General features: G+C 42.5%; 3 protein-coding genes and 1 pseudogene across 4 annotated transcripts; all 4 read right to left on the bottom strand.

The window, feature by feature from the left end:
- Window positions 1-2,963: 2,963 nt before the first annotated feature.
- LOC6619352 (polycystin-2) lies at window positions 2,964-5,240 on the bottom strand. The gene has a single exon (XM_002043533.2). It carries the CDS (start codon window positions 5,212-5,214, stop codon window positions 3,028-3,030), a length of 2,187 nt encoding a protein of 728 aa, XP_002043569.1. The 5' UTR covers window positions 5,215-5,240; the 3' UTR covers window positions 2,964-3,027.
- Window positions 5,241-5,474: 234 nt separating this feature from the next.
- LOC116800997 lies at window positions 5,475-6,011 on the bottom strand (annotated as a pseudogene).
- Window positions 6,012-11,237: 5,226 nt separating this feature from the next.
- On the bottom strand, window positions 11,238-17,219 carry LOC6619353 (venom acid phosphatase Acph-1). Of its 2 annotated transcripts, none has more exons than XM_002043534.2 (5): window positions 16,028-17,219; window positions 13,880-13,978; window positions 13,418-13,501; window positions 12,671-12,829; window positions 11,238-12,320 (listed from the first exon to the last, which is right to left on the bottom strand). In XM_002043534.2, exons 1-5 carry the CDS (start codon window positions 16,187-16,189, stop codon window positions 11,610-11,612), a joined length of 1,215 nt encoding a protein of 404 aa, XP_002043570.2. In that variant the 5' UTR covers window positions 16,190-17,219; the 3' UTR covers window positions 11,238-11,609. The 2 variants fall into 2 exon arrangements, with proteins under 2 accessions (XP_002043570.2, XP_032575817.1); XM_032719926.1 differs by lacking the exon at window positions 16,028-17,219 and adding an exon at window positions 15,978-15,998.
- Window positions 17,220-17,977: 758 nt separating this feature from the next.
- LOC6619354 (venom acid phosphatase Acph-1) lies at window positions 17,978-20,493 on the bottom strand. Its single transcript, XM_002043535.2, has 5 exons — window positions 20,226-20,493; window positions 19,213-19,311; window positions 19,065-19,148; window positions 18,846-19,004; window positions 17,978-18,778 (listed from the first exon to the last, which is right to left on the bottom strand). Exons 1-5 carry the CDS (start codon window positions 20,409-20,411, stop codon window positions 18,071-18,073), a joined length of 1,236 nt encoding a protein of 411 aa, XP_002043571.1. The 5' UTR covers window positions 20,412-20,493; the 3' UTR covers window positions 17,978-18,070.
- Window positions 20,494-20,543: the final 50 nt, after the last annotated feature.

Here is a 20,543-nt window from a genome sequence, read left to right on the forward strand (position 1 = left end):
GGCAGATTTATTGGTCCCGCCCACATTTGGCGCCCCTAGGGTTCGTTTTGCAGAACGGATTTGTCCTGCGATTTAACAATTCACGTAGTGACATTTGCATTTTTGATTGCCTCAATATTTCTTGCACTGCTTTGTTTTTGCTTATGGCCATCGCCATCGCACCGTTGTAGGTGTTCCACCCCAAAAAAAAATGTGGGCAAAAAAGTTTAAGGCCAAGAAACGTGTCGTGTAAATTAAACAGGTTTGGGTTTTAGTGGGCAGTTTTTCGGTTTAAAAAATGATACTCCAAAGGTCAGCGAGGCTTTAAAATGTTGTGCAAGTCATTTATATACAGCTAGCTAATTATGCCGTATTGTGGGCGGCTCAGCTGTTTTTTACTTGGGAGTCAACGGCATTTACTTGATTCGTCCGCGGTTCATTCACGCCACCGAGGAATATATTTCAATCTGCGGGATTAAAGGCTAAGCAAAAGTTCGAGGGACCAGCACAAAGAGCCGATGTATTATATTTCCAGGCCATTGTTTATGAGCCCTTCTTCTTCTCTTGGTTGGGCATGGCATGGGGACATTATTTTTTCGGTGGGAAGAATCGTGCCAAAGTGGCGGCAAACATAAAAACAAAAGAAAACGGAACGACGAACCCCAAGCGGCGTGGAAAACTCCTACTCCTACACGCACTCCTCTAAGGGATTCAGGACTCAGGACCCGAGGAGTGACGCGTTTGGCGCTGCACCAGCACTTAACCTTGGCTGAACACCGAGGACACGGCACTCGAGGTATGAATTAAATCCTGCCACGAATCCTGTCCGCAAAGATACCTAACATATAGACGAGGCTTCGTTTCTATGTGGAAACTTTAACCTAAAAGCCTGAAAGGACGAAGTTGGCTCTCTTTCGAGGGACAGGAAGCTTTGTCCTGCTACTTCCATTCAGCACTTCTCTTTGGCGAGAGCTTTCAGGATGAAGAGAATTAATGTTAAGAGAGTGTAAGAGAGGAGGTCTAAAAACATGTTTGTTGGAATATCTACGAAGGGCTAGTGTTGCAAACTGCTGCATATTTTTAAAACAGAAATAATGAAATAATAATAATAAATAAAGAAGAAATAATAATAATAATAAAACTTTTGTCAGCAGTATTATTACATAATTATTGATACATTATATGTAAAAAAATTTGTTGCCAACTTGCAATTAACATTTTTTCTTGGTCATTTGTACTCCAACTGATGATTGTCCGTAAAAATGTTTAGTTTCTGCAGCATATTATCCGCCTCACTCGTATACACCTGGATAATTCCTGGGAATGCCTTGTCCACGTAGAAGACATATTTCATATGGCGCTCTGGAGAAAGAACGCTTAATACTGTGAAGTTCATACCGCATTGGAGGATACATTTTCCAAACATCCTTTGCATGGGAGATAAGATCCTTGTTCCTAGGAACTTAACTACGATTTTTTCATTGGCTAGGCATGATAATATCCATTTCTTGATGGTCCACTCGTTGCTGATTCTACTGGACGGTGATCAAATACAACATCTTCATAAAGCAGAATCTGGGGCTTCGACATTATCCTTAAAATTGGATTCCCTCTATCACTTTGTGGCCCGTTGATCTCCTCCAATTCTAACCACTGATTGAAGACCACCTGCTCTTTCGTTCTCTGAGCTTTCTTTTCAAACCTTCCAATTATTCTTTCGAAATCAGTTTTGAAAATATTCTTTTTTTCGCCGGAATCGGAATTTGCCATGCACCACAAGGACCATACAGCTTATGTCGGCTTTATCAGATCCCACTTAGATGTTTAGTTCTTAATGATTTCGTTTTGATATTTGTACAATGTTGTATACCCTTACAGAAGGAATATTGTTTTCAGCCATAAGCTTGCAGCGCAGTAAAGCTGACATAAGCACATATGTACATGTACATATGTACAGATATTCCGTGCACACACTGTCTCATAACAGCCAGTTTTCGTAAGCCAGCGGCACTAATGCATACTTTTGGTTGCTGATTGTGGGGAGCCATACAAAAAGCGATCAAAAATTGAAAACTTTTCGGGTAACTCACTGGAGCACTAACACAATGGCAGGGGAAAATGCACACGGCTTTTGATTTGGCCACTCTCTTTCTTTTACCGTTTGTCTTCGGCTAACACACACACACATACCCTTACACATCCTTACGCCGAGGAAAATGGAGAAATAGTCAGGTAGTTGAAACTTTTAAATTGAGGGCGGGGATCATTTGTGATTTCTGCCGTCTGGGCACTGCACAAATAAAAGGAAAGGAGCCGGAATGTGGGAAAATCCTGGAAAGTTACAGTCACGGCAAAAGCGCTGTGTCACTGCTCATTTGTTGCTAATAATTATAAAAGTTTTCCCCAATCCCCCGAGTGACGTAAGTGCGACAGGAAATATATAGAAAAACACTTGCCAGACTATCTGTCTGTTGGCTGATGCTGATAGAAAAAGGACCCGAAACTTTTGACAATTGTTTAGTTTACAGGATGTGGTCGACAATGTTTGCCGAGTCCTTTTTAGAGCTGGCATTTAGCTCAGATTTCGCAGCGAATAGCGAATAGTTTGCAGTCGCGGCTCGGCCTGAAAGCATGCAGTATTACATTTTTATTTGCTTACTTCATAACAATAGTGAGGGCTGTGCCACTCCCCCTTTTATAAGTCATTTGGTTCGGGCACTTGGAGCTCAGCCAGAATCCTCGGATGGCAAACAGGCCGAACAAAGCAAGCGCCAAATTGCCCTAAAAGCCTTTTCAAGTCAAAAGTTTTGCCTGTTTGCGCATAATTATTTAGCCGTGACATAAACAAAAAATCACAAAACTGCTCGGATGGCAAAGGATCCTGCAAAACTATCCTAAGTAGTATTTAACTATTAGGGACTTTGTTCATTATTATTCATCGTCATTATTTTACCTTGAAGAAGGTACTACCATAAGTTCTATTTCACTTTTATCTCTTAGCTGCTATGATCCCTTGCATTGTATAAACTGCAGTTAAGCTGTATTTCTTCAGTCCTCCTCAGTATCCGTAATCTGCTCGTCATCCTGGTCCAGACTTGGCAGGTTTCCCTCTTCGTCGCCGAACATAAGCCTCTCCATGAGCTCCATTTGGGTGTGGAGAATGGCGGCCAGAGTGAAGGTTCGCTCGATCCGCTCCCTATATTTCATCTGCTCCAGATCCTTGTTTATCGGCATGACATAGATTGTCTCGGAATAAATTGAACTTATCTTCGTCTTTCGACGCTTAAGCTCGATACTATTCAGTTCTCGTTGGATGTTCTGTGCAACTGTGCGATTCTTTCGCTGATATCCCCTTTGGCAGTGGAACACTTTTACGATGTAGTTAATGAAGAAGGCATATTCAACGCGCAGGAATTGCCAGAATGTTATGCGCTGCCTCACTTTCTTATCCCTATCCGCCTTGACACTGGCCATCTGATCCCTCATCATGGAAACGATCAAGTTGATCAGCATGTACTTGACCACGAATCCCATTATGGTATACAATACGATGCCCAGCCACTCTCCGCCGTAGAAGATATCCGGTGGGTGCACCAAATTCGCATAGCCAAAAGCAAAGCAGGTGACCGTAACAATGCCCTTGTGGAAGTCCCTGAAGTTGTTGGTATAGTTGCCATTGATGGTGACCGTCGCAATGCCAATTGCAATGATGAAAATTGCGGTTATTACGAAGGTGCAGAGCAACGCGTCCCACGCCATAGCGATTGTCTTGGTGAACAGTTGGAAGGTGGCGGAAAACTGCATCACCTTCCACAAACGCATAGTGACCAGGGCCACGGTCAATCCCGTGACCACATCCTCAAGGTAGGACAGCTGGGCGGGCTCCCGAAAGTCCAGAAAGTCCACCACAACGGCGATTTCAACTCTCTTGATCATCTTTTGAACCATGTTATCCCGCACCGCCATGATCATCCCCACAATGACGCTGAGTGCCACGATCATTGCATCCACCAGGACCCACAGGGTCTTCAGCTGTCGAGGATCGTACCAGACCTTCACGAAGAACGCCTTGGTGAACTGCAGCCACGTGACGACAAAGACAAACACCATTAGCATTCCGAACTTCGTAAACTCCCGCAGTTGCTCCACAAACTTGTGACTGTCGACCTTCATGTGGCCATCAGGATACTGGTAGGGAAACTTCTCCACCCACAAGGTGCACACGGTAAAGGTATTGGCATCCGCGTTATACAAGCTAAAGTCCATGAACAAAGCGGTCGTATTCGCATCCAGCCAGTTTTTGTTCATCAAGTAATCAATAATTTGCAGGCTTTTGTAGCGGGTGTCCGAGAGCAGTACCTTGTAGCCCTTCGATTCCGGATAGTTGAACATGTGCCCCACGTGGTTGATGCCCATAAGTAGGTTGTCCCGAGCCACAGACACACTGGGCAGCCAGGGTGTGTAGATAGGCCAGTACTTGTCCGTGTAGGGAACCCTTTCGTAGGGCAGTGTCCAGCTCTCCCCAAAGTCCCGCTCGGTGAACACGGGAAGCGATAGACCCAATCGGTTGCTCTCCGTCCTCAGCTGCCTCAACCTCACCACGCCCAGTAGTCTAGTGCCCTCCGCATGGATCCAAGGGGCCCCGCCACTGGTGTTCTTGCCATCTGTAAAGGCCAGCACCAACGAGGTCACCACAAAAAAATATATATCTGGCACATCCGCCACATGGAATAGTCCGAACGCATCCCCACGATTATACTGGAACAGTATCTCAGTGACCTCTGTGTTGAAGTACAGCAACTCATCGAAGAAAGCTAAGGCCATGAAGAAGTAAACCAAGAAAAGCTTGCCTGTGAGCCAGAGTTCTTCGGTAATCAGGCGATACTTCAGGTTCAACCTCTCGTTCCGATGCCTCTCCGTGATCATCAGCTCACTCCGCAGCGTCCGGAGTCGCAGTCGGAGATTATCCATGAACGTGTCCACATTGGCATTCTCGTTGGGAGTCTCCGGGGCTTGGTGGGCCGGCCAGAAGGCGGCATCCAGCGACAAAATGGTGAACTTGATGGGCGTAAAAATCAGGATCTGAAGTAAAGTAACGGCCAAGAAAGCAACCAGGATCATGTTGAATTTGCCATACTCGTGACGGAATCCCGAGAACATCCAGATGCAGACCACACAGATCGCTATGATTATCAGGGTCAGGTAAAAGATAATGTTACTGAACTTCTTCGCCATTGCTGTTTATCAAGTTTTAGTTAAGCCTCTTTTACACAAATCGAATGAGTAAGATCTCCTTTGACAGTTTAAGATGGGGTTCTTTGGGGTGCTTTAGACTGTGATTTAGAAAAGTATCAGTTGTTCGATGTCCTTAGAGTGTATTCTCGGAATTATTGTTTATCAATGCTGGGCAATTTTCTAGCAATCATTTTCGTGTACGTTCAGAGCCAATATTTCATTGAAATAAATATTCATTTGAAACGTGTTAAAAGAGAATATACAATTGAATAACGTTTTATTATATCTCCATTTATTATCGTTGTCTCCGAGGTGATCACAGCTTAGTAATTTAGATAAGGAGCGATGCAGAAGCTGCGGCGTAGCTTAGTGCTGCGGAGTAAGCCAAAGACGAGGAGTAGGTCATGAAGCAGCCATAGGAGCGGCCGCGTACTTGGGCACAAGTGGATCAGCCACGGGAGCAATCACAAGAGCAAGAGCGATGCCATTGTAGTTCCGAGTGGTAACTTGACTACTGGCAGCGGTCACACCTGGAGCGAAAGCAGCTACCACGACAGCGGGATCAGAGTGAGTCAGAGGAGGAGAGTAAGCCACGTCAAAAGTGTAGGCCAAAGGCGCACCAAGGAGTCCAGGCTTGGCAGGGATGCAGGATAGACAAGGCAAGGACGGCCTGTGAATAAAATACAATTAGTAAATAGGACAGAAAGCTAAGATTCCAAACTTACGGATCTTAACATTTTGATTATGGATCTGGTGCTTTCGGTTCGGAAACTTGAACTTGTCACGGCACAACACATTCCATACCACTCTTTATACGCCGCATCGGGACTGCGTCTGTGACCTCAGGCAGTCGAATTCAGTGGCCACCAAGAGTTATTCCACCTTCTGCAGTCAGCTGTGGGAAATCACATAAAATACGGCAAAGTGCAAATGGTAAATGGTAACGGGAGACTGTCAACATTCGGGTATAAATATGCTCCACGAAGAGGAGTGGGATATCAAAGCCTTCCGAAGAAGCAAGACAACGAAATATTTCACCAAAGACACTAGAATAACAAGATCCGAATTCCGAGTCTATTAAGCTATACAAATTTATAAAATAAATAAAAATATGAGAACTGTTTATTGCAAAAGTAATATCTTGAGGAACAAAGTGCGGACACACGCAATCAACAATCATTGCCTTATTAATTTTTCACACGTCGCAAGCTAAATACTCTAATGACAAATATTCTAATATAAAGTAATTTTTGAAATTTATTTTGGTATATTTTGTACATAAGAACGTTAGGACAATGCAAAACAAGAATTTTTTACAGGTTGCCAATTAATCAAAAATAATATAGATTTAAAGTCAGAACTTCTATGGTAAAGGGCACATTTTGTCAAATTTACAATGCGTGAGTACACGTGTGCACGCATAGAGTTGTCTGCTGTCAATTGCTGTAGAGCTCTCCGCTCTCTCGCTCTTGAACAAAAACTCGAGAGAGCCTGGAGCCACCTCTAGAGCCACGCCGAAAAAATCGTGTGCCAAAACATCGTATGGCGTTACGCATCTTGTTATTCTAGTGTCTTTGATTTCACCATGTTCAAATACGTACGTTTTTTAGAAAGGACCCCAAGTCGCCTGCGCTGAGACCGCCACCAGTAGCCAGATTATCGCCAGGAACAACAATGGCATCGATGCTGCTTCTGAGATTGCTCCCGTTGCTGCTCTACTGGTGGCCAAGTACGCTGCTACTCCTTTGGCTGCTACATTGGCCTAATCCTCGCGTTTGGCCAACTCCGCACCACTCAACTACGCGTTTGCTCCTGCGCAGATCCTCTTCTAAATTATCAACACGTGATTACTTACAACGAAATAAATGTACAAATGTAGGTCAAAAATGATGGTGGTGGCAGTGTGATAGGAAACTATCGATAGGATCAGGAGGTCTGATGGCAGGAATGATCGAAAATAAGTTGCTGAGTTGAAATCGAAATGAATGGTAATACAACGAGAGTTGTGGAACGGCGGATAAGTCATTGAAAGTAGAAGTAGTGTTTGTCTTTTCTCTTAAACTTTGTTACATTAAATGATAAAAATAAACATTAAGCAATATTAAAAAATATATTACATGCTTTAACCATGTTTAAAACTAGATATAATCGTTCTTAAAATGAATGTGTTTATAGGATACTCTCACTGATGATTAGGCTTTTCTGGGCTTTCTCCCTTGTTTTCTGCCTTTCAAACTGCCAAACGACGACTGAACTTAAATATCTTTTACCTCGGCTATCTTACATTCCACTGAGAACAAAGATATTGTGAGATTAATTGGCAATATAACATGTGATATATCACTTTGTTTTGTGTGCATAGAACTTTGTGAATTCGATGCAGAATGTGTTTATAGGATACTCTCACTGATAATTAGGCTTTCCTGGCCCTTCTCTCATGTTTTATGCTTACTCAAACAGCCAAACGACGACTAAGCTTATATATCTTTTATCTCGACTATCTTTCATTCCCCTTTGAACTAAGATATTGTGAGTTCCATTGGCAATATAAAATATGATATATATATTATTATACACTAGATTTTTTGAAAAGTATGTTACAGGCAGAAGGAAGCATTTCCGACTATAATAAGTATATATATTCCTGATCACAATCAATAACCGAGTCGATATAGCCACACTTTTTAAAAATGTGTTGATATTTTTTCTTATGTTTATTAGTCTTGTAAATTTCTATCGATTTGCAGGAACAGAATTTTGCCACTCTAATGCCGAAAAACCGCCCAGCTTTTTAACTTTATTTTGATTTTATTTCATTTTATTCCCCAATATCTATCGATATCCCAGAAAAATTATGAAATTTCGCTTTCGCATTCACACTAGTTGAGTAGTACTGGTAGCTGATAGTCGGGGAACTCGACTATAGCATTGTCTCTTGTTTATTTTTTTCGGTATGTACACCTTAAGAACTTCTTCGATGCCATCATCTTGCATTTCGTTTTCCGCCGTTGCCCGAAACTCCATTAAATATTCAGCCCTCTAATCCCGCATCCGGTATTCCCAGCAGTCCTAACTCGCTTAAATTTCACTTGCCTGCTGGTAGTTAGTTAACCTTGCATTTCTTTGTCCTTGTCGGTTGCAAGCCGTGTACAAATTATTGTGCTATCAGTGGCACTTCAATGGGCTCCCAGCAGTTGCCACTTAGGGCAGCCGACGAGTGCAGCAGGTGCACCACCACCTAGCGCCCACCAAGATGTGACCCCCAAGCCCCTGGAAGCCACTGGGCTCTCAGTACTGGTGCTAGCAATAAAATTCCTAAACCGTTTTTGACAAATGAAACGTGCAACAAACAAGACGCCCAGGCGGCTGCAGGCGGAAAAGTACGTAAGAAGGGGGGTGAAGTACCAACCAGCCAGCCTGCAGCATCCAGGATACAGGTCCTGGGACTCAGGACGCAGGACCGAGAATCTGCGAATGAGCCGAGCTCCAGTGCCAACAAAGATTTATGCATTTTACAGGGCAGACTACACTTTATGCGAAACTAAACGGCAAACAGTTTGAGTGAGGAAAGCTTTCACTCTCCATGCAGAGAAAGAAAAATCGTCAAAATCATCAAACCTAAAGATTTCATGCTGAAAAAAAACTTTTGAATGGAAACAAAGGTCTAAATCTTCGGTATTATCTATGCTGAAGTAAATTTGATTATGTCAGACCCCATTTGAAGCCATTTGACGTTTGAATCATTTGCAAATCACTTTCTGAAGTACCAAGTAAGGTACTAAATAAATTTGCAATTTAATAATTATTTTAGTACTTCGAGTTCCAGAGTCAATTTATCTCTGTGCACCATCTGTGCATTCCTTGGGGAAGCGGAAATGAAGCATCACATGCCCCGTGCCCCCTTCGGATCCGGGGTTTCATGGGAGGAAGTCCATTGTGCCTTTTAATAGACTGAACTACACGGCATCCGACTCTGAGCGCCGGCATCCTGCCACTTTGTTTGCCGGCAAACATTTGTGCAGCTTATTAATATGCATGCCACCCGGCTCTTCTCCCCGGCACCTCATCGGGATTAAGTGGAGGATCAGGTGTGCCCGCCCATTCAGGGCGCCACCTTCATTGCCCAGCTCCCCCCACCAATCGAAGCATTTTATCTCCTAGGCCAAGCACAAAAGTTTTAGCTGTTCTCGGTCCGTATCGAAAAGTCGTTAGTAAGCTGACCGCAGAAAGATGCGAGGCAGAAGTGCAGCGGCTCAGTGGAAACTTCTGGCCCAACTGGCCGCTCCTATTTCTTGTGTCTCAGTGGCAGTCGGGCAAAAAATGGCCAACTTCCCTAAAACTTGCACTTAGCCCGCACAAAAGTTTGCTCGCCATTCCGAACTTTTTTGACTGAGCCGGAGATGAAACTGAAGCTGAGGCTGAAACTGAAACTGAAGCTTCAGTGTGCTGTAAGTAGATTTGTGGACCCTGGCATATGTCTCGTTCCCGTGGCTACTGGAGTGAAGAAGTGCGGTCTACTGCCTCAAGGTACTGCATAATAGGGTTAATAGTTATGCTAAACACTTCCTATCTAAATGCCTACGTTAATTAACCATTGAATTAATTATTACTCTTCGGGATAGTCAAATTAGGTGACTTTGCTATTAGCTAGGAACATATATTAGTTTGCCTATTATATAGTTAACCCCTTCTCACTTACAATCAGCTTTCTAATGGCGGCCACCCAGTCGAAATCGGTGCCCACATGGCGTTTGCTTAATTCCCGGAACTCCCCTTAGCTCTGCTCACCATTAATCATCGAAATGTAACACGCTTAGCACATGCACTTATAGATTTGTCAGACGCCCACCCACACACACTCACCACTTGCCCCTCTCCGCAAAATCAAATTAAGATAAACCCAGAAAGACCGCTTTTGTCGATTGTCGCAACTATTAGATACCCGTTACTCGGATAGTAAAGCATTAGATAGATGAAGATATAAGAGCAGTTAAGTGAAGAAATTCAATGCTTTTGCATTCCAATGAGCTTAGTCCGATTTGAAGGCACTCCGAACGGCCCAGAGGAGACCCCATACTCGGGGTGACCCCGCACACACCGGACAAAGAGAGGATCTACTGATCCTGATAAAGAAAATGCGTACCTTATAGAAAACGCATCCTTTTACCTGTAACATACTTAGCAGCAAATCTAGTATACACTTCTACACTACGAATAACGGGTATAATTAAAAGGAGCAACAAACACACGACGAGCTGAATGCAATTGGGAATGCCCGACTTGCTACATGGGGGGATTCGTTTATTTTTTGGCAAACACACAACATATGCGTCCCGTTGACAAATAAGGTTTACAAATATGCACACACCAACACACGCGGAGCAGGAAAAACTGACACACACACAGGCGCAGAGGAGAAGCTGGGAAAACTGGAAGAGCGATGGCAACGCACACGAGTAAACAATGGCGAACTGGCAACCGAGCAGATGGTCAGGGCCGGGCCAGAATGAAATGGGCGAGGTGGAAAACAGTCCCCAATGAAATAGTTTATGGTAAACCGCAATGCGAAAAATGTCACCTCCCAGCAAAAATGAGCGGGCAGCGGGGAAATGTGGAGCTGTAGGGCTGTGGAAAAGTGGAGCTGTGAAGATGGCAGCAGGAACTGAAACAGAAATGGAACCCAAGATGGAGTGGCGCGGCGCATCCAACTGGCTAAACAAGTGCGGAAGTTGTTTGCGTTTGCCGCTGGCAAAGGCCAAGCGGAAGCGGCCTATTGGGCAATGGCAGTGACGGCATTCGACTGTCGCCACAAGGCGGAAATGAGCCAACTTGGCTGCCACATGGGGCGCAAAAGACGCCGGCTGACAGTATCCGAGTGGAAACGTCGAACGGCAAGTCGGAACTCCAATCAGATGAACTTAAAGAACTAGGCATAGTTGGAGAAGGCTTAACTCCTTCACATGAACTTTGACTTCATTTAAAAATAGATTATGAAATTTTCAAAAATGTATGATATCGGTATGTAAATGTGTAATCTGTATTTTTTATTGGTAAATCTATCTAGATTAAACAATGTGTAACCGTAATCTAAAAATGTTCCTTTTAAAACTATATAAACTCAATCTAAGTCTCACTAGCTGCCATTTCTGTCATTGATTTTCAGTCCTTACATTATAATAATTTTCGAAAACACTTAAGACCAAACGAATCCTTGAAAATTTAAAAAAAAAACATCTCATAAGAGTGACAGACAAATGTTAAACGCACTTTTATTCGGCCTATGCTAAACTATGGACCTAACTAATATATTACTGCTGTTCGAGGACTTTGGACAGTCCCATTCCCTGAGAAGTGTAGCACCACAACGATTTTCTATATCCACCATATTGCGGTTCTTAAGGACCTCGGAGAGGTGGTTCTGTGAAGGCTTCGTTTCGAGACTCGCAACGCTTGTCATCCCCTTCCGTGGGAACAACGTCCTTGGCGAATTCGAGCACCTTGTCCAGGGGGCACTGGAACTCGCATCCTGGCAGGGTGAGCTTCTGAGCCTGGCCCTTGGGATCGTTGCGGAAGTAGATCTCCACCCAATAGTCGCCGGTTTCCTTGTTTTTGTGCAGTTCAAACAGGATCATCGAGGAGTAGCGCGGCATCTGGCGTTCCCAGATCTTCAGGGCGGAAAGTACGTTCACCACCGTCGAGTCGTGACCAGCGTAGATGAAGAGCTTCCTGCCACTGGGTTTCAGGGTTCCGTTCTTCTTCTGCTGCATCTCATCGAACATTTTCTTGAGGAAGGGTCCGCCCTTGATCTTCTGCATCTCGGGCGTGTACACGTTGTAGATGTAGCTCTGTTCGGCGAGGAACTGAAGCCTCTCCGGGAAGTATGCGTGCGTCCATTCTGGCAACTCCAGACCCCACTCCTGTTCGGCGAGCAGAGTCAAGTAGAGGGACTGCACGTCCTCTGGTTCCTTAAAGCTCACACCCGTGTGCTCTTCCAGCTCTTTGAACATCTCCAGATACGGTTCGATTTCCGCTTTCACCTCGGGCAACTCGTAGACCTCGTTGAGGGCCTCAAAATATCGCGGACATGGTTTCCGCACCAACAGAAGCTGAATAAGATAAAAGTTAGAGGAATGATATGTAAAAATTCAAGAATTAAATATTTTATACCAATAGCTTTTAGTATTTAAATATTTAATTTTGGCGTTTTAACTTTCAATGTTTTTATAATAAAAATGTGCAGATTAAAAACACATATAAATATTACAAAAACTGCTGTGCTTAAATCAGCACATAGATTTACTTTATAAACCTACACTTTTTATTATACATAGATACCCGAATATAGTGAGTCAAAAAACCACTAGGTATTTAATCATTGTCAAATAACCAATCGCGTTTTGACCCTCTGCGGACCTGATTGTATTGATTAATCATCACAGTTATTAAGTATACGCACCGTATCCTCATTGAGTTCCTGGGCGAACACAGGTATGGGCTGCCAATTAAACCGGCTATTCCACTCCATGTCGGTGCCTTTTGGCGGGAAGAAGGCGGCCAGAACGGTCTGCATGGTCATGTGGGTCCGCGGAACTCCCGTCGCCTGAGCATGGACCGACTGTCGGCGGGAAGGGAGGCGGAGACGGTGACGGAGAAAGCGGAGATGCAGAACGCAAGGAGCCAGAAGCAGAAACAGAAACAGAACGAGAAGAGAAGAGAAGGAATTGAGTGATGAGTCAAGCGCGCTTGAGCTTTGCAATTTGTAAACGTCCGCACTATCAGGCAGCAACCCCATGGACGTGATGGGGGGAATATGGTTGGGGTACACAGAGAGAAATCAGTTGCATCTGTACTGCTCAAAAGCATGAGAAAGCTACATTTTGTTTTCTAAAAAATGCGCATATTTTGTAAGTATTTTACACTTTTATGTAGAATCCACAATAAAAATAAGTATCAACAAATGTTATCAACTTGATTGCTGTTAAAAAACTATTTTAGTTGCGGCACTATATTTAGAAACTTTAATTTGATTTAATGATAGTTTGGAATCTAATAATGTTGTTTCTTCTATTCAGTGAATTAAGCAATTTGTGCGCTCTGAAACTAACCTTCTTTTATAAACAATTTGCAAATCTGTCAAAAATTTCTCTCTGTGCAGGGGTGTAAGGGTTGCGCCTTTTCGGTTCGTTAGTGACTGCTTACTCACATCGGGACTGTAGTTGGGCGCCAGAAATTTGCCATAACGCTTACGCAGCCAAGTACCAATGTTGAACAGCTCGCGTTTGCCATTCTGCAGCGTTGATTTATTGCATGGCATGAGCGGATGGCACGTGAGACAACACCAGAGGACGCGGGAAGTGGGGATCCAAGATGCAGAGAGCCGGGGAGTCGAGGGGTCCGAGACGGAGATGGAAAGAAGTGTTATAAAATAATAAATGCCTTGCATTTTTGCAATTGCATAAACATATGCATGTGTATATGTTAATGCAGCCGCACTTTCCTCCTCTTCCCGCTTCCGGAAAAACATTTGCATTTCAATTTATTTAAATGCTTTGCCGGGGAATGGGATTCGGGTGCGAGAATGGGGATGCGGATGGGGATGTGGATGGGGATGTGGATGGGGATGACGAGGCAAAAGTTTGCGCTGCACAACTTTTTCTCCACTCACATTTGTTATTTGTCCCCAGCCAAAGGGATAGTAGGTCTCATTTACATAGGGATCCCTGGGATACGTATCCGCCGGCGTTCGTGGTCCATGTCGGAATACCTGAAGTTTGGCAATTACACTTTTTATTAGTAAACGAATTCGCCACACACGCCGCGTATGCTAATACCAACATATATATAGTGACGTATTTGGGTGGTCCAAACCAGCCACTTCTATTATTTCAAAGAAATCAGTAATGCACCCTAGTAATTTTCCATAATGTATCCCAGCTGCGCAGCATTCGTTTATCTTTGGCAGCGCAGCCGTTCTTGTAAACATCCTAAAGCCTGACCTAAGCAGATTTGACTGCCCTCTTTCAACGCTACCTAATCTTAAGAACCCAAGAGCGAGGCTCTCCCGAAATACAAATATTGTTCAAATACTGAGGCTTCTCCTCAATCCAATTTGCATTTGATTTTTAGTCTTAAGCTGAGATCCGAAGAATAAAGTCGTGGAACTATTTCTCCTAAAAACTATTTTTTATTTCTTGGCGTTGTCCTTAGTCAACTGACGGGACATTAGTTCGACTCAAAAATAAAACAACAATTTTACTATATACATATATTACATTATCAAGCGATCGACGAGCCGAAATTACTTTAGCTTTAATTAGCTGGCGGCTCTGAGAAACTTTTCACGTGAATCCAAGACTCTGAAGTTCATGAGAACGCAGATTTCAGCGGAAGTATTTTCTGTTTGATTGCTCTAGCTCTCGTGTTGATAAGAAGGCGCCACACTTGAAGGTCAGATCTCCGAGATCTGGATCGGACTATCTGTATAGCTACTATATGTATGTGGGTTTCCAGTTAATCAATCGCGGATGAGCGGAGCTCAAACAAAAATCAAAAGTGCGTCGCAGCTTTGTTTTATAATATTTTACGACTGACTGCGGACTGGTTTTTGGCCAAAAAGTAATTTGGGAAGCCTGTTTTTTTTTTGGTTTTGGTTTGTTTTGATTGCTGTTTTGTAATTAATTTTTTTGTGGGTCTTCGAAAGACGAATGAGTTAGCAGAGTTTATAATCATGTTAATTAAAGTGAGAGTTATTTTGGAATAACTGATAATTTATGCGAGTTTTGTTGCTTTTATTAAGGTTCGTTTTAAAAAATTTGGTGACTTGATAATTAAGACACATAATGACGAGGCGAATAAGCATTCCACAAGTAATTCGTTTTATATTTTAATACTTTTGTTATTTAAATTATATCTACTTCTATTTATTTTTAACCCCTATTAATTTAAGCCTCTGATCATTTTAATATAACTTAAAATAATTGGCAATCTAATTGGGCATCACAAATAATAAATTATCTATAATACAGCACAATTATTTATCAGGTTTTATAATTGGTTTCGCTGAGGTTTCTAACGCCACTAGCTTTTTAGTACAAACTTTTACGTACAAGCTATTAACTGAAATACGAAAGATACATTTACGCTTGACTTCGTGCGATTGTTCTTCGCAGAGTGTATCTCACGGCTGTTATATGTACAAAGTATCTGAATGAATTCAGTCAGATAAATGGCTAAACAGCTGATAGCTGTATAGTAGATAGAAAAAGGGGTAAGCCACCGACTCTTCTGTGATATCTTTATTGAACAAGTTCACTTTCCGTACTGATTATCACGATATATAAATAAACGGACTAAGTCTTATCTGTTGACAGAAAACAAAACTATAGTACAATCGCTTAAATGTGCCAGCGCCTGCACTTTCGCTTTACGCGATTATAAACAAATGCTTTATCAACAAAATGCTGTTTTTTACTGCCCACGTAAATGTCAATGCCAGAATTTCTCAATGCGGTAAACAAAATTTAAGAGTGACAACAATAATGTGTGTTATCAGCTGAAATTGTGTGGCAAAGATGATGCCGACGCTAAATTACTCAGAGCGGAATTAATTGGTGTGGAAAGGTTTACTACGATATAAATTATAAGCACTATAAACGATACATGCTTGTTATTATCGTAGGCCTAATAAACTCTACCTCAAGTGTTAGATACCCTCTTAAATCTAGAGGGGCGGGGTAGCTGAAATCTACTCTACTGTTACTTACATTCATTTAATAGTTAGTTCCTATAGCTGGCGATTATCGATCTCACTTACCACATGCAGCAGCTCGAGCGTGGATTTATCAGCGCCGGGATCGTAGAGCTTGGCCGTCGACTCGACCGCCGAGTGAGCGACGCACCAGATTATGACCGCCGATGCAATTAGTCCGCCCGTCATCGCGAGACAATGCCGTCGGGTGAAATGCGAACGCGGCATTTTGTTGGCCGGGCTTTATAGGCGTAGAATTGCCAGGGGATCGGATCTGCGATTCTCCGAGTCACCGAGCCACCGAATCTCCGTATCTGAACTTTGGGCTGGTTCTGGTTTCGCCGGCTTCGGATTTGGTTACTGGTAGTCGCGTTGGTCTCGAGACAGATCGAAGACTAACTCGTTAAGATCGCTCTTGGCTTTGACTTTTTGTTAATTTTTTTTTTGTTTTTTCGACAGGTTTGCGGGTGGTGAACGGGTTTTGTGCCCCCACTAATTACTCTGGTTTCTCCGAGTGTAGGGCCAGCACTATCTTCTGTTTGCCATGGACTAAATACTATGCGATACAAGGCATTGGGGCTTTGGCATTCGACTTTTCCGAGGGTCGCACGCGACTGTCTTTGTGTACTATCATCGGCCAGACTGCGGGAAATATCATTGCAGAAGTCGAAATGGCATGAGTTTGGCTCTTTTATCGTTCCATTATCGCCGAAATGCTTTCGTCACCGTCGCTCTTGTTACTTCTATTATTCCATTTGCTACTTGCTATTGTATGTGGCCGGCGGTCTTTTGTACGAATATATGTATATACATATGTTTGGTTTGACCGCTCTGAAAACCCAGACACCGACGCAACGCCGCAGCGATTGAGGCGTTTTAAAACGCGGTCGCGACTTTTAATTTATATGAACTTTGTGATTCACTTCGTTTACTTATTTTTTGCTGCTTATCACCGCCGCCAACTCGAAATACCAACGAATTTGTCATCGAAACTGCGTGTGTAAATACTTTGGATATAAATCGATTAGCTTCTGGATCCGGCAATATGTTAATTTCGCATTATCCATTCTCGTTGCTTAATTGCCGGAATTATATATGGGCTTTGGTTGGGGCTTGGCTGAAGCAAACTGATTTACGGTTTGGAAAACTGGAAGTTTTTGAAAAACAATGTCCATCTGGTATAATTACATACTGCCCTTTTGTTTGAGTTTGTTGTGCTTTTTTGTGAGTTACTTCCGATTCAAGTGAGTGGAGCTTCGAATGCCAACTGTTTGAATTTTAATGAGAGCGAATAAACTTTATATGATGGATGTGCGGACTTCACGGAGAGGGTAGATTAAGATGTTCGAGATAAATGTGTTAATTATCCGGAGAGGAATCATTACAGTCATTACACACTCATGCTGGTAATAAAGGCTCACTTAAATTAATTAAATAAAATCTTTAAATAACTCTCTGAGGTGTTTTCTTTCCAAAATATGCGGCTTGAAAATATTAATTCACATTAAATTGTAACATTTTTAAATTGTTTATAGCGAGTTACTTTAAATCGAAACCAAATGTGCAAATATTGTATAAGTATATATAAGTATATACTTATATAAGTATAAGTATTGTATACCATAAGTATACATTTGACTTAAGAACTTTTCCTAGAATATCCGTAGCCTAAAAGTATGCACTGTCTAAACTATGATGCTTAAGTAGTAAACAAAAAGTAAATACATTAATTTAATAACCTAAAAAAACATCGTGCTACTTTAACGAGTATAGAAAGATAATTTTATTATGATTTATCAAGCAAGAAAACAAATAAAACAGCGAAAGTTTTTAAAATAAAAGTCAGAACTTTATATAGTTTAATAAATATTTATTTTATAGCCAAATGCATAAATTAGTAACTCTATGATCTGCCTCCTAACTTAGAGTGTCATTACAAAACTAGTTGCACTCACACTTCCAAAGTTAATTAGTTAATAATACATCCCAAACATGCCAATCATCCAAACACTGAAATTAAGTTACACGAAGCAGTTACACAATTACATATATTCATTTAGTAAGTAACATTAATACTGCATACTGGATCATTAATCATGATTAATGATTCTAGTGATAGCTTATCTTAGCGCCGCCTTGAGTTCCCTTCGCCTTGCACAACTCTGCATAGGGAGCATCGGGAATGATGTCCTTGGTGAGTTCCAATAACTTGCCAATGGGACACTGTTTCTCGCAGCCCGGAATCTGCAGCTGCTGCGGCTCCTTGTGGGGATCATTTTGGAAGTAGATTTCCAGGAAATACTCCCCAGTTTGCGGATTTTGATGCAGCTCAAAGGCAATCAGCGCCGAGAAGCGAGGCATCTGAGCCTCCCAAACATTCAAGGCGGAGAGCACATTTGTGATGGTCCAATCGTGTCCGCAGGAAAGGAACATCTTGCGATTGGCTGGCTTCAATGCTCCGGAGATCCTGTCCTGCATTTGCTTTAACAGCAGCTCCACGAAGAAGCCCCCTTTCATTTTGCGCTGCTCGGTCGTATAGGCATCGTAGACATATGACTTTGCAGCCAAGGGTAGCATCTTCTCCGGAAAGTAGTCCTTGGTCCACGAGGGCAGCTGCAGACCGAAAGTCTGTTCACAGAGCAGGGTGATGAACACATTGGTGACATCGTGGGCATGGGTAATATTGACTCCAGTGTGAGTGGTCAGTTCGCGTAGCAAATCGAAGTTCTCTGCATGCAGCTTTTGGACCTCGGGAAGGTCTATCACCTCCATAACAGTCTCATCGTATCGGGGGCATGGTGCCTTCATTCTAATGTGCTGGAAATTAAAATAGGAAATGTATAAATAATAAAGCTCTAATTAAGTTGGAGCTCGCTGCTCTTACCACGTCAGTTTCCTCTGGTTCCATCACAATGGGTATGGGCTGCCAGTTGAGCAGCTGGTTCCACTCCATGGGAGTATTCTCCGGCGGAAAGAGTCCGGCGAGGACCATTTGCATAGACATCAAGGTGCGCGGCGACTCCGAAGATTGGGCACGGATCGCCTGGAATAGAAACACTCCGATTATATTTACAACTCGGTGGGATGGCTCATTTTATCGTACGTCGGGCTGATAATACGCCGGGAGGAAATCTTTATAGCGCTGCCGCAGTTGCTTGCCTATTTTATACAGCTCCACTTTAGCAACCTGTAAAATTAAAATCTCATCTTAGCTGCGATAATAGTCTTGTTTATGTTTGATAAGTACTAACATTGGTGAGCGCCCCCCATCCGAAGGGTTCGTAGGTTTCGTTCATATACGGATCGTTGGGATAAGTGCTCACTGGAGTTCGAGGTCCATGACGAAAAAGCTGTGGAAAAATGAGATACATATTTATGACTGTACACAATCCATTGATTTTGATGGCCTGACGTACTTTTATGAATTAAGTACGTATTTCACATGTTTTTAATTTATTAATTTTTTTTTTTTTTTTTTTTTTTTTTTATTGATCTATTCTATTTATTAAGGTTTCAAAAGGAATCGTTCAGTAATTCCTCTGAACTTAACCTAATGTGTGATAAAGATAAATGAGACAAATATTTGGCAAGTAACTTCTGAGTACTTATATGGAAATATGAGAGTCGAGAATTCTGATCAAGTTTCAATATGTAAGAGTAAAAGTTAATTTACACAAGGATATGTATATTTAATTTGCACATTTTTAAAGATTTTGCGAAGTCAATTAAAATTTCACCAGATAATAAATCTCGACCCCCAGCTGATTTCAATAAATAAATATTTATGCATTAACTTGATCTTTACTTAACTAAACTCATATTGAGCACAAATTATGCAAATCAGTATGGGAATATAAAATAATTAAGCGATCGTAAAGTTTAAGTTTCATTAAACCGGTTTTAGGTCTGGGAACTGTATGCAATATTACGTATACGCCACGCAAACAGCAAACTGGCTTAGGAACTGTGGCCAGTAGTTGGCTAAAAGAGAATTGTAGCGACTTCTCATTGGAAAACCCAGGTAAGCCGTGGTTTACTTAAGAGAACGCTTTATTCTAATTAATTTCGCACCATTATAACACTTGTCACTACACGTTAATGGCTCTGATTAAAAGGTATGACACATTTGGATAATTTTATGGTCTGCTGACTTGCATAGTTGCCAAATTTTTAACGAGCCCTAATTCGGCATGAGTTCATTTTTGGAAAAAGCCATATTTTGGGCCAATTATTTCGCTTTCCTTAGCGTTCGCCACTCACTCACCACGTGAACCAACTTCAGGGTTGAGTTGCTAACACTGTCCTTCGGCTGGCTTATTTCCGCTGAGTTTTGGGACGACGCATCCCCAGGACCATCCGTGACTTCCTGCGGCACTTCAATCTCCATGACACCGCCGCGGGCGATCAGAACACAGCTCACGGCGAGCAGCAGACCGAGAAACTTTCGCATTTTCGCGAACTAAAATTAGCGGATCGTTAGGAATTAAGTGGACCGGCTTGCTTGCGGCTTGTGCGTCGAGTGAGTGCATCAATAGAAGCGCGCACCGCTTTTAAGTCTCGATTATGTGGTCGACACACTCAT

This window comes from Drosophila sechellia, chromosome 3L, assembly GCF_004382195.2.
Source record: "Drosophila sechellia strain sech25 chromosome 3L, ASM438219v1, whole genome shotgun sequence".
NCBI classification, from domain to species: domain Eukaryota; kingdom Metazoa; phylum Arthropoda; class Insecta; order Diptera; family Drosophilidae; genus Drosophila; species Drosophila sechellia.

Bases quoted from the DNA above. Each gene is read 5' to 3' on its own strand.
- LOC6619352 (XM_002043533.2), bottom strand. From the start codon at position 5,214: ATGGCGAAGAAGTTCAGTAACATTATCTTTTACCTGACCCTGATAATC.
- LOC6619353 (XM_002043534.2), bottom strand. From the start codon at position 16,189: ATGCCGCGTTCGCATTTCACCCGACGGCATTGTCTCGCGATGACGGGC. The intron at 12,830-13,417 runs GTGAGTAAGCAG...TCCCGCCGACAG, and splicing joins CGCCCAACTACAGTCCCGAT to TCGGTCCATGCTCAGGCGAC. The intron at 12,321-12,670 runs GTGCGTATACTT...TATCTTATTCAG, and splicing joins AGGAACTCAATGAGGATACG to CTTCTGTTGGTGCGGAAACC.
- LOC6619354 (XM_002043535.2), bottom strand. From the start codon at position 20,411: ATGCGAAAGTTTCTCGGTCTGCTGCTCGCCGTGAGCTGTGTTCTGATC. The intron at 19,312-20,225 runs GTGAGTGAGTGG...ATTTTTCCACAG, and splicing joins CCCTGAAGTTGGTTCACGTG to CTTTTTCGTCATGGACCTCG. The intron at 19,149-19,212 runs GTTAGTACTTAT...TTAATTTTACAG, and splicing joins GATGGGGGGCGCTCACCAAT to GTTGCTAAAGTGGAGCTGTA.